This window comes from Anser cygnoides, chromosome 6, assembly GCF_040182565.1.
Source record: "Anser cygnoides isolate HZ-2024a breed goose chromosome 6, Taihu_goose_T2T_genome, whole genome shotgun sequence".
Lineage (NCBI taxonomy): Eukaryota > Metazoa > Chordata > Aves > Anseriformes > Anatidae > Anser > Anser cygnoides.
The window spans coordinates 27,561,142-27,574,132 of NC_089878.1; the positions used below are offsets into that span (position 1 = coordinate 27,561,142).

Sequence of the window (12,991 nt, forward strand, 5' to 3'; positions counted from 1 at the left end):
TTTCTGGTAAGCCATGTGCACATAGTGTAATGATGAATATATGCACTATACCTTGAAACAGACTGGTTACATTGGGCTAGTGTCATTAAGCCTTTTCTTACAAACCTGCCCTGACTGGAGTACACCCACCTGGGCTTTTTGCCCACAACATGCCTTTGGGAGAGGCAATGTCCCGTCAGCCAAAACCAAGTCCCACTTCATACCTTCATGCCATCACCCCAGCAGTCTGACAGCCAAGGAAAGCAACCTACACAAAACAACCTCCCAGTGCAGAGCCCAGGGTCTCGGGGTGCCACAGGCAGCTGGCCCCAAGGATTCCCCAGCAGGACACCTGAGGAGGCTGACTGCCCACCGGGCCAGCTGGGTGAAGGCAAGCTGCCTTTGGTAAGCAACAGCAACACACGGCTGGCATCACCTCCAGGCTCCGGGCCCAAAAACAGCCTGCTTGTCTAGAGCTGAGCTCCAGCACTACTATCAGAGTCTGTCTCACTGCCACTGGGAGGCCTGGGGAGGCCCACTGCTCCAGAGGGCAACATTGCTAGGGGCTAAGCAGAGCCCTGGCTGGAAGGAAGCTGGGGCAGACTGCCAGCACCCTGTGCAGGAGCCTGGGGCTGGGCAGAAAAGCTGTGCCTCCAGAGCACAGGCATCCAGAAGCACCGCCCAGGGCCGGTTTTAAAGCATTAGCTCTGTTGAAAGCGCCAAACCATACCTGTGCCATTGGTGCAGCCTGGGCAACGACGAGCACAAGGGTATTCCCAACGGCCACCGTGAGCAGCCAACCTGCCTGCAGCACCGACTTCATGCTGGCTGGAGACTGAAAAGAGAAGAAGGGCCTGGTCAATGCCTGCAGTGCTCTGCCCGTATGCCCAGCTCACCCACCACCCCTCCCTGTGACGTCCTGCCAGGTACAAGCATCCCTGGACCCAGCCTAGGAGGAGATGGTGGAATTTCCTCTGCACAGGGCTTCCTCCATTATTAAGTCCTACAGCTGCATATAAGGAGGTTTCAAAACATGTCATCCGTAACATGAAGAAGGAAAAGTCACTGCTGTTGCAGAGCTGGATCCTGATCACCCCCGACCTTCATTAGCTGAAATTGTAAAATTGGGAAGCCCAGGGGCTCGCACGACGACTTCTGAAGCTTGGAGCCTGGTGCCCTGTGGCTGCACATCTTTGGAAAAGAGGCTGGATCCTGATGTTAAGTTTCCTGACGATGTAAGGTTTTCTATATTTCACAACAGATTGTCCCACTAGATTAATCACCCTCATTAATAAACATCTGCAGTGTACTCCCCAAGGACAAATGTGAGTAGCTTCCGCTTTTTGATCTTGCAATATCTCGGTCCTCTCTGCTCATAAACCTTCTCCCCAGACAACCTAGTACACCACAATCAAATTATCCACTGCATTCTCATTACCCCTTCAATCTCTCACCTTAAAGCAGGTTCCAAGCCCCCAAGCCACTCTGTAGTCCTTGAGATACTTTTGAATTTTTTCACTGAAAAATACATACCCAAAATATTTGGGAGAAAAACTTTCTTGCTGGGAGGAAAACCTGACATTACAGCATTCAGAGCTTTCCCATTAAAATTAACTTCTATCCATTTCTGTTCTGTTTTCTCAGCTTTACCAGAAAAGGGGTTTCCTGAGTATAATTGAGAAAAGCTATCTTCAGAGTATGAATGAATTTAGCTTGAAGGCACCCAGCAAGCTGCTTTATAATCCTACTTTTAACTGAAGAACAGATAACATTGTTAGAAAGCCAAAGTCATGCCAAAGGACGTGTTGCAAGTCAATGGCAGATGCAGGAATAAATCCCAAAGTCTAATTGTAAGCCTCTTATCTTTAAGTGGAGTACCTGGGAATAGGAGAAGGCCAGACCCGTAATGGAGAACATCACTTCTCCAGCAGATATTAGTAAGTATTGTGGTAACTGCCAAGCCATATGGACACTATTGGCTTTGATGTCTTCTGACTTCCATGTCTTAACAGCATCTCCAGAAACCTAGCAGGAAAACAAAGGCACATTGATTAGCTGCTGAAAGATCAGATCCTTCCTAGCTTGGACTGCAACAGAGAATTTATTAAAATGAAGCTTAAAGCAAAGACAGAAGCAAAGCTCTGACCTGGAAGCAAACTATGGGTCTGATCCCTGCCATGTCCAAGCCTGCTGGGAGTGGGCTGACTCCTACTGCACAGGGCACAGCTGGCAGCATGCAAATGTCCCAGCTAGCTCACAGGCTGGGAGAGCTGCATGAGTTACTGCAGACTGGCAAGGGCTCGTTCCACCTACGTGGCCACTGTTTCCATTTCCTCAGCGCTGTACAACTCCCCTAGTATAATGGTGACACACAAACAAATCCATTTCAGGAATTCAAAGAGTAGCATAGGCTGTCCCATATCAGGTGTATTCAGATAGTCAACGTAGCTGTATTCCTAATTCCTTTTGTTTGCTTTCCTAGGTGTAATTTGCACTGCCTCTGATGCACAGGGAGTCAGAGAGAGATTTGACAAGCAGTGAGGAAAACACTAGGTCAAAATGACTTCAGGCAGAAAACCTCATGTTTAAGGAGTATTATGGGAAAACACAAGGGATGTTTACGAAATGTACTTAATCACCGTGCATGGAGGCAAATCAAGGGAGTGTATTTCAGAAGGCTAAAAGAGGAGAGCTGTGCATTGCTCTTTAGCCCATAAACAAATGTCACAAGCACCATACTATAACCACACGCTGAGGAAGGTTGGGTAGAAGGCAGCATCCCCATGATTTAAGTATTACAGTTCAGCCACATTAGCAGACTAATGTATTGGATTCTTGATATTGGATGTAGCACTCCCCGCAGAGGAGCAGGGCACAGTACAAATCACTGCAACAATTAAAAATTATCTTGGCCTGGAGCAAACTAACTCTCTACAGAAGAATGAAACTACAGGACAAAAGATGGAAAAACAGAGACCCAGAGGGGCTGAGGCACAGAGCCACCCCTGAGCAGCCACGGCTACGAAAAGGATTTTTGTAGATAGGACCACAAAGTGGGATCCTTACCCACAGCAATGTGCGATGCACCTACCTCATCTGGCCCTGACTCAGTTGTGTTACCAGAGGCTCTGGGGCAATATTCTTAGTCTAATATTCTTCATGAAACTAAACTCAGCTTCTCATCTGGGGAAAGAGGCTTGCTGCCACAGAGGTAGGGTCTGGCCCATATCACTTCAAGTGTGTGTGTGTTTTATGTACATAAATCTCTGCACTCGCAGATGGCAGCATCTGCCTGTTCCCTCCAGGACTGTGCATCCCATTCCAGCTACTGGAGTTAAAAAAAAAAAAAAAAAAAAGCCAGGTGTTTTGCAGCTATGTTTTTCCCCCTACATATTTGGACTCTGCAGACATGAACAGATTCCATTAATTGCCCAACAGGGAGATGTTATTGCCAGGGAGTAGCTGACAGCACTTTGCTCTGCTCATCGCAACACAGCAGTCAAAGCCCCAGAGGGCAGCTTAGCAGTGTGCCCTGTCAGACCTGGTTTGTCTGTGAGCCCGTGCAGTGGAAAGGTTAAAGTGGGTACTAAGCTGATCACGTTCATCTCCGTGGCTCCTGCCAGCTGGACCAGAGCTGGAGCAGCGCGCCTAAGAAGCTGGCAGGCAGGCAAAGGATTCCACCCTCTCTGCGATGTTCACACCCCTGGGTTGTTCAGAAAGCCATGCCTTGACTTTACACTGAGCTCCAAATGAGCTGTACAGGGCAAGAGAAGGAAAAACAGATGAACAATCTCACCAACCTCCATCAGCACGTTGCCTTTTTCTTCTTCCCATGCATGCCTGCAGGCCTTGGAAGATCAGCCTTCAGGTCAGTAAGTGAAATGTGAGGATAAAGCAAACTGTTTCTGCAGAGTTCCTCAGGTGTGAGGTATTACCAGGTACAGTATTTTAGAGACCACAAGCAGCATTAGCTCTTGGCAGTGTCTGCAGTAGCTCTTTGGAATGTGCTGGCACAAACTGCAGGCCACATGATTTTATATCGAGGATTTCCATCAAGGAAAATACCTTACTTCTTGTGTAGCTTGCAAGATCTGGCAAGATCACAGCATAAGGTGGACTAAGTACCCGTTCTTTTTGCTTGTATAAGTGCCAAAACCTTCTACTAGCCCTTGAGTAATGGACTGCCTTCAAATGGCTACTGCCCAGTTCTTGCTGAGCGGAGAAAGCAAGTGAAAGTCACCGGCATAAGAACAAAAGCACTGCCAGAGACCAGAGAAGAATGCACTTGTTACCATCACAAGGTCACCTACATTAGTTACCACAACAGTGTACGATGCGCCAAAGTCAAGCAGCCCAAGGTCCAGGGTGAATTCCCCCATTTCAGTTATGCATTTTCCATTGTTGTATCTAGATACAAGAATGAAGCACAGGATTTTCTGGTTATTCTCACGAAGAGCACAAAGCACAGCTAACAAAAATGACCCTACAATGGACTAGGGAGGATGAAGGATGTAAAGCTGCAGTCATGTTAATGTCAGAGGATCTCTAGAGTTCTTGCCATATTTTCCTTTCAGAAACACTTAGACCCTGACTAGAGTTCACCTAATGACCCAGGCTATTACTAGCATTTTTTAATGCTGCTTCTTCCTGGCATGGATTTCTCTTTTCCCCTAGATTTATTTTACTTTCAAAGTTTTCTTCACTCCTTTAGGAACCAGTCACTTATCTAGGGCCAGACAAGTTAGCCAGGCTCAGGCAGCCTTCAGAAAATCAGAGCTACACACCCACAAGCCATGTCGCTTCCTTTCAATAGGACAAGTTAGCCATCGTACTTGTTCTTCTGATTTTGAATGTGTAAAATGGCACAGATGCTCAACAGCATTGCCACAGTGGTTGCTACATCCTTCTAAATTGCAGCAATAAGTATCTTGGATGGAGCCGATGCAGAGAAAAGCCATGAGGCTTTTGAAACACTGCAAAGGCCAGAAATACCCTCCAGGAGCCAACTCCAGTGCTGCCAAACCAAGGCCATATGGAGCTCCTGTCTAACAAGCCCGGTCTGCAAAGCCATGTGATGTTACTCGATGTTACCAGCCCACATACCAACACCTCGTGGCCTGGAATATGAATTGGTCTTTCTCTGAGGGCATCCTAACACGAAGAGCTCAGGCCTGAGAGAATATCAAAATAGAGCAGGTGCCACATGGCAGAGGGGACTTTTCCATCTCCCACCTTACTTTGCACAGGAATGGACATTCTCTTCCCTCCAACCCCACGCGCAGTGTGAATAATAGGTCAGGGAAAGCTAAGCCCTGTATTTGGACTTCTTCTAAAAGCTTTTTGGGTTCCCAAGATTCCTTTGACCTGACTCTAGGAAAATCATTGCCTAAATTAGGATGGCATTATACTCATGTCATAGCAGAAATGTTTTCAAGCTCTGTTCCCGATGATTTTATCTTAACAGAGCAATAACAGCCATGGGAAGGGAACTATCCCAGGCACCGTTTGGAACTTGAATCTATTCAACTAGATATTATGCACAGAGATACTGATCTGCTATCCTTTGACTTGGACACTTTGCAGGCGAAATGCATAGTGCTTCTGTACACACACAAGTGGTCCAGGGCACCTGCTCTGCACAGAGACGATAATTCTGCTTTGTTACAAACATCTGCCCACACAACCAAATGCCAAGACAACAGTAATGAAATTTTTGCTGTTTGCCTGAGAAAAGCCCCATGGTATCCAAGGAAAGGCTTCACCAAGAACCTTCAGCACAACAAGGGAAACTTACTTGTCCCTCTCTAGCAGCAAGTACTCAGAAACACCGTAGTTTTTCTGAACAGCAACAAACTGTTTGCTGTCAATGGTGAGGTTGACATCTTGGCTCAAACCATTAATGAATCTGCAATGAAAGCATATTAGGTTGTCACACAGGGCAGGAGAAGCACAGCATGAGACACTTCAGAAGTGCGCTCTCTATCCCAAAGCATTCTGTAAGTCCATAGGCTTATACTAGTTTGTCCTGCAAGCTACCAAAATACTAGCTTGATTCATTGCCCAGTTTTTCAATAAAAAATTAGCTTCCCTATTGCTGTGTAATTTTACCCTCTTATTTTCTCCCCTGTCAAAGTGACCTCAGCTTCTTGTGAGGTAGAACTTACCAGCAATCTCTTCTCAGACACCTTCAGAGATTCCCCCCCATATGATCAAGAGGACAGAGCCCCAGTGCCCCCCAGGAAACTATAAAGGTGGGAGTCCTGATGGGAGTGTGCACCATGCTGGAATACTTTCCAAGGACTTTCTACTAGTGGGAATGAGTTTTCTAGCAAAATAATGTGTTTTCATCAAAACAGTCTTCCATGGGAAAGCACGGGGCTTTCAGCTTGGGGCTGTTAGTGAAACCAAACACTTTCAATTCGATCTATGTTTTAAAATATTTCATTTTTCAGTTGTTAAAATGGAGGGGAAATCCCTGAAGATAGGCAAGTGCTTTACAAAAGTAACTTTAGAGGGAAAAAAAGGATGTCTTCCTAGTTAAACCTCCTCACATTTTTGAACAGAAAGGTCTGGGATTCTGTCAAAAATGCTCACAGAAAAATAAAAAAAGTTCCTGCCTGCGGGTATTGATCAATTCCCCAAGGTGCTATTTAATCAGTAGAAGCCTTCACAAACACAGGGCTATGAACATACTGTTCTCGTTGTATCCGCTTCAGTACAAATTTGTACGTGAGGTCAGATGAGATAAGTGAATGTCATGGGCTGGGCCAGTTTGCAGAGGACAAACGGCAGCAGCTCCTTTCTAGATTGCTTCTTCCCTTTCTTTCCCAAAGAGATGGGACACAGGGAGATGAATTTATAGCCCTCCCAAGGGAGGGGATCTTTTACGTTGCCATCTCAGCCCAGCCTCTCCTAGGCAGTAAATGGCAATAATGTTCAGCTCTGTGTGGTGAGTGTGGGAGGTGGCACACTCCGAGCACTCTGACACCTGAACCTTTTCTTGCAGGAGAAGCATGGACTACATTCTAACCCAAGAACACCTAGACTATGGTGCATACAGTTTGTATTAGACAAAAGCAGTTTCCCTCACCCCACCTCCCTTGAATCCTCAAAAAGAGCCATTCATACCTAACAGCTGCCAAACCATTTTCTGGCTTTGCTTTCAAGTCTGTAATCTAAAGAGGGGAAGAAAAAAGAAAAAAAAAAAATCAAATATCTGCATTAATACTGCCTGATAAACAACGTGTAAGAGAAAATATCTGTGCCTGTGGAATTACACGTGTTACAAAGCCTGTGGAAATTGACTGAACTCTCACATAAGCTTTATATCAGGCCACAGAAGTGAAGCCTTGGTACAATGAAACCAATGGCAAAATTTCAGCTCCACCTAGGGCTTAAGATGAGATCGTATGTTCCTTCTCACCTCCTGTATAACACAAGCTACAGAGTTTCAGCCAGTTATCCTTCTACTGAGGCATGTAACACCTTCTAACATAAGTATTTGTCTCAATCTGAAGATAGCAACAGAGCATTATCCACATTAACTTTTCAGTGATTAATTGAAACCAAACACAGGTGCCATATTCCTACAAAAACAGCAAATTGCCTAACTTCCAGAGCTTGATTCTTGGCTTGCTCATTGGCTTCACAGAGCCTAAAGCCAACAGGGAACCTTAGGTTACTATCCTGATCATCATGCATCACTCACGTTTTCCCTGACCTTCAGTACTCAAGAGAGAAAAAAAAAAATGTCTCATGGTGCAGGCAGAGAGCAGGAGACACCACGATGCACTGATCTATTTCGTGGTCGCAGTCTCTGCAGGCACATCCTTGGATTAGCAACCTGGTTGCCAAATTTTCTAGCCCTTTCTTCACGCTTTCTTCCTGGTGTTAAACCGTGAGCTTCCAAGCAAGGATCCAAAATTTCAGTATCCCTATAAAATGCCTATTCTACTCCAGTGTGATATGCTAATACAGAAATAATATATGCCCTAAATAATGAATAGCCATAGTGAATAATAAATGTGGGAGCAATAAATAATAAACAACAACATCATTTCTTTCAGTGGGAGGCGCATGGGGATTAACACTCTAGTTCATTGCAGGCGCGCTAGACAAATTATTACTCGCTTTCATCAATGATCCCCAGAGCTCTCAAATTCATTTGCTGCCCACTCAAGCACCCACAAAGGAGAAGAAACCAGTTTCAGATTGGATCCTTCCAAGAAAGCATCCTCACCTGAGCAGGGGGATCCAAACCTAGCATGGGTTTGGGGGAAACTGGCGTGGTCCGTGGCCACTCCAGGACAGGCCCCACAATACAGCAGTGATGCTGCCATTGCCTGCCTTGTGTTGCAATGTTGGACAGTATAATTTACTACACTGTCTTCCACACCTCCCTTATCTCATGCTGAGAATGACAAGTCAATAGCATCACCCAACAGCGCTGCATGGAAGCCTGCCCATGCCAGAGGTAGGCATTAATTCAAGCACAGGCTAGATAGCTGGGGCAGCACAGAGATGTACTGAGGTTCAGAGGTTGCTTTGCTTCAGCCTGTCTCAGGCTTTCTTTTTCATGGAGACTGTATGAAGATCAGTGTATGAGTATCAATTTCTAAAGGAAAAAGCACACAATCATCAGGGTCTCAGGGAAACTTAACAGCACTGTGTGAAAATGAGCCCCAGGTTCCAAACCATAAAAAAGAAGGGGGAAAAAAAAAAGGAAAAAAAAATAAATTCTTGAAACTCTGCATTTTTAAAACAAATTACACGATTCCTACTACACAGTATTGAAAGCCTTTGCAGTGGCAACTCTGCAAGGCAGGAGGCTGAGGAATTGCTAAGAGAGTAAGAGAACTGGTGTTTCAGCACGAGGACAGATTCTGATGGCATTTACACATACATACACACCTGCCACAGTGTGAAATGACACCGTTCATTTTAAGAGAGCTTCTTGGCATACAGCTGCATTCAGAAGATATCAGAATCTGGCCCTACATATCCCATATACGTCTCTACAGTTATTGCAGCAATACACAGAAGTCCAAACAAAGGCGGCTCTGCAGCAGAGCCGGAAATGAGCTTAATCATTTATTCTGTTCAACAAAACAAATGGGCCTTCTGTGCTTTTTCACTAAACACTTGTAATAACTAAGCCCAGAGTCATTCCTCTGATGCTTTTATTCCGTGCCCAGCCCTAGAGCCTCTTTAACATCTTTGCTTTATAGAACCATCTTTTGGGGAAAATCTCTGGTTCTCTGCTTCCTCAGCTTTCACAAGCTCTGCTGCCCAGCAGGCATGACTCTGCTCTCCCACTGCAGCGTTCACTGGATTAAAGTGTTCCTAGCAACTCTCAGATGCCATAACGCCTCTATTAATCAACCAGCAGAAATGTGTACAGATCCAGTGCCGCTAGCTAAGAAGTCAGGTTTAGAGCATCTGAGAGCAATCAGACAGACACTGCAACCGAGCAAATGAATTAATGAGCCTATTACCCCATTACCCATTGTATCATCACAGCCATTGAATTAATATTGTATTTACACTTCACTCCCACACTCACTAGGCGACTTGATAGGCTTCCTTCTGCCTCAAAAACAATTAAGCTGTATACTGATTTTTCCTTCACGGTGTAGTTAAAAGTGAGAGACGATCCTTGATGTTGCAGGATGAAGTGAAGGTTCTGTTGCTCGCCATTCAATATCAAATTTGAGTACTCAGCTGGGTTCTGTGGGGAAAGAAAAAAAAAAAGAGAGAAAAAAAAAACAAAACTTGGCTCCACACTTTCTTCACATGAGAAAGATGAGAAAGGCTTCAGGATGCTCAGCTCAGAGCCTGGAGTAGCTTCCCTTGCCAGGTGTAACCCAAAGGCCAGGAAACCTTCTACATACACAGCTACCCTCTCCCTGGCCCTGCTCTGCCCCAGTGAAACCATATCTAAAATGTGGCAGGCAGCTGGTAGCCAACGGCCTGCTGTTCTGAGACCCAGAGTAGGCTGACCTGGAAGTAACCTGGAAGCTGAAATAGGAAACAAGTTGTAGTGCCCATACCCGGTTAACTACCTTCCCGTTTCTTTCTTCCTCTGCAGGTAAATACTTTTCAGATGCCATCCAGATCCCAACAGCAATGTCTGGATCGTGTCTGATCACTGAGAGATGTGATCTGAATGCCTCGTACTGGGACATTCCTCCTTTATTCCTAATTCTAGGTGAATGTGTTTAGCCATTTCATCCTTTGTCAAGAAAATATTTCTCCGAACACTTCCCTTTCTGTCTGGTCAGAGATAGTGTGCTCCTTCTCCAAAGCCATTCCCATGCACTTCTAAGGTGGCAGAGAGCAAGCTCTAGCATTTGGGGGTTTTATTGGCAAGTGTCTGAAAAAAAGCCCACCCTTTTTTCAATGGGATGCAGATCAGGTGTGCCATCCCCACACACACACTTACCTGAAAAGCCTCCACAGGCTGCTGAAATAGGTCCTGGTCTTGGATTGTCACTTGAACAGGGTTCTTTGCCAAATTCAGGACCTGAATTAAACTTTCTTTTGGGACAAGTTGAGGCATATCGGTTTCCTAATTAAAATAAAAGGCTTTAAGTGCCATCTGTATGCTTTATTAACGTTTTAATAACTCTTCCTTTTTAGTCATAACAGTCTTCCTCTCTGTAATGACACTTATCCATCCCTTCCTCATCAGAAGTTGCACTGAGAGAAAACCGAGCATAAATCTTATTTAGGGAGGCTTCCTCGGAGTAGCTCATTAGCCAACCTACCCTTCTTCACAAAGGCTGCTCTTCACACCACTAAATGCAGAGGCTACACAACTGCTGGGCAGGTAGAACAGTGTCACTCTCTCATTATACAGTTCCCAAGTGCCTGGATTTAACCAACTGCCATGTCAGAAAGGAAGAATTGTGATAGATTTCAAAAGCAGGGACCAGAATAATTGTTTTCCCACTGCAGTCGGTGACTGGGAAAAGAATTAGGCCAGAAGCTAAGCAGTTTTGGAAATCCCAGTCCAGCTCCATGTCTGTAGTTGGTGCTTTTGCATCACTTGACGCCATGTTACCTCAGCACAGACCTTGCTCGCTGTGTTCTAGGAAAGGGAAGATAACGCCTGCAGTACGCAGGTATCTCTTTCTGCCAGGAGTCATTTTTCCTAGAAAGAGTACTTCAGTCAATGTCAGCCTTGTACTGCAGATCTAAAACTATTTTTTTTTAATTTTGTTGAGGTTTTATGTTTTGTTGCTGTTTGTTTGTATATTTTCTTTACTTTTTTTTTTCCCTCACTTTATTTTCAGGTAGCTGCAAGGAATAAATCAGAGCTATCAATTTTTTTCTGTCTCACCCTGTAATTCAGGTATGGCAGGCAGGGTAATTTGAACCTAGCTTGGAGGGGAGACACTGTCAGAAAAGATAGGGTGACTGTTTTCCATGTATTTCCCAATATTAATATTCAGCAAATCCCACTACCATGGCTTTTCACTTGCACTACCCACAGCAAGCCAAGGCGGGCCATCATATGTCCCTCTTTGCTGGAGATTTTAGTGGCCTTCAGGGTAAAATTTCCATGGATAGGCAGGGGGCAACATCTAACTCATCGTGCCTCTGCCTGGATGAGTTGCCCACAGCCAGAGCAGACTTTCAGTGCTCAGAGGGAGCTGTTGTGGCTGGCAATGAGAGCGTTTCATTGCTCAAGAAGAGATCAGAAAGGACCTCAGCCCACAGTCTCATTGCAATGGGAGACTTGTCCATGGATTCATCTCATCTGAGGAGCCAGCAAATATTAATCCAGGGCTGTGTGCCAGCCACTCTGTAACAGAACACTTTAAGTATACATGGAAAGCTTTAAAAATTAATCCTACAGTATCTTTCTTAAGCCAAAGGTCAGCCAAAGTTTGCACAAAGCTGGTCGCGGGCCAGAAACAAATGGCACAAATCTGCAGGGGCTAACATCAAATTTACAAGAGATTTGCTGGCTTTCTGTCTGGGGATGGCCAGCAGCCCCTGGTGTCCAGAACTGCATTCACCTGCATCACTGGAGAATGAATTGGTTGTGTAAAAAACACATCCCCACCCAAAGTAGAAAAGGAATAAAATAAACTGAAACAGTAAAATATAGGCAATCTACAGCAAGAAATAGAAGAGAGAACAGACTACCTTTTGAGAATTAATCTCTAGCATTAACTAGGTGTCTGTCAAGCACTGGTGATGGAATTATAGAATATAGACCAATACAGGTGACTGGCACAGCAAAACTGCAAAGATCAGAAAAAGAGAGAGACAAAGACACAGAAAGACAGACAGACAGACAGACACAGAAAGTAAGAATTTAAATTAGCAATTGGATTAGTATGTTTAGTTGTAAAGAACAAATTGAAGGTGACAATCCAGGATCACAACGGGTAAAAGGATTATCCAACAGGCATCAATAAAACACCCTAGGGAAAGCCAAGTATTTTTGAGGAATCTCTTGCGCTATACATACATTTATTTTGACTTCTACAATAGCTGCAAGTCCAAACGCCATCCCTGCAAGGATCATACCTGTTGCCATTTTCTTAATAGGCCTATGGAGCAAATGAAAGAGGTGCCATTAAGAAAAGAAAGTAATTTAAAACATAAAATATAATTCCTCAGAGCCTAAGATGTGCCAAAACCACATTATAAACTGTCCAACAGGTGGCACTGGGGATGACGTGCTGTTTAAATTGCCAATCATTTAACTTAAAACTATTCTATTTTTCTGTATGAGGCCAGCACTGAGGCCAATTAAAACAGATATGCCATGAAAAAAGCTCTGTGCCTGCAAGTTGCATATAATCTTGTTCTTAGCTCTTCTAGTGGGAGTAGCTCATGGCATTATGTTAACCTGTGATGTTGGAAGGAGCACTAGAAATGACACATCTTCAAGTCTCTTTTGGGAAAGGCAAAAGATAAGTAGCATGCTATTTAGCAGCAGGAATGAAGAGCAGAAAAAATGTATAGTTTTTGTCATCAGCATTTCTGACCATCTGTG

At 44.6% G+C, this 12,991-nt stretch overlaps 1 protein-coding gene across 9 annotated transcripts in view; it reads right to left on the bottom strand.

The window, feature by feature from the left end:
• The window catches only part of SLC15A2 (solute carrier family 15 member 2), a 78,459-nt gene that overhangs the window by 9,251 nt on the left and 56,217 nt on the right, over nt 1-12,991 (bottom strand). For 7 of the 9 annotated variants that reach the window (XM_066999198.1, XM_048072225.2, XM_048072226.2 and 4 more), the window contains 8 exons: nt 12,461-12,542; nt 10,421-10,546; nt 9,542-9,706; nt 7,108-7,154; nt 5,774-5,884; nt 4,290-4,386; nt 1,858-2,004; nt 710-814 (listed from right to left, as the gene is read on the bottom strand). In XM_066999198.1, coding sequence (XP_066855299.1) covers nt 710-814; nt 1,858-2,004; nt 4,290-4,386; nt 5,774-5,884; nt 7,108-7,154; nt 9,542-9,706; nt 10,421-10,546; nt 12,461-12,542 — 880 coding nt within the window. The remainder of the gene's footprint in view (nt 1-709; nt 815-1,857; nt 2,005-4,289; nt 4,387-5,773; nt 5,885-7,107; nt 7,155-9,541; nt 9,707-10,420; nt 10,547-12,460; nt 12,543-12,991) is intronic. The other 2 variants (XM_066999199.1, XM_066999200.1) reach the window with 2 other exon arrangements.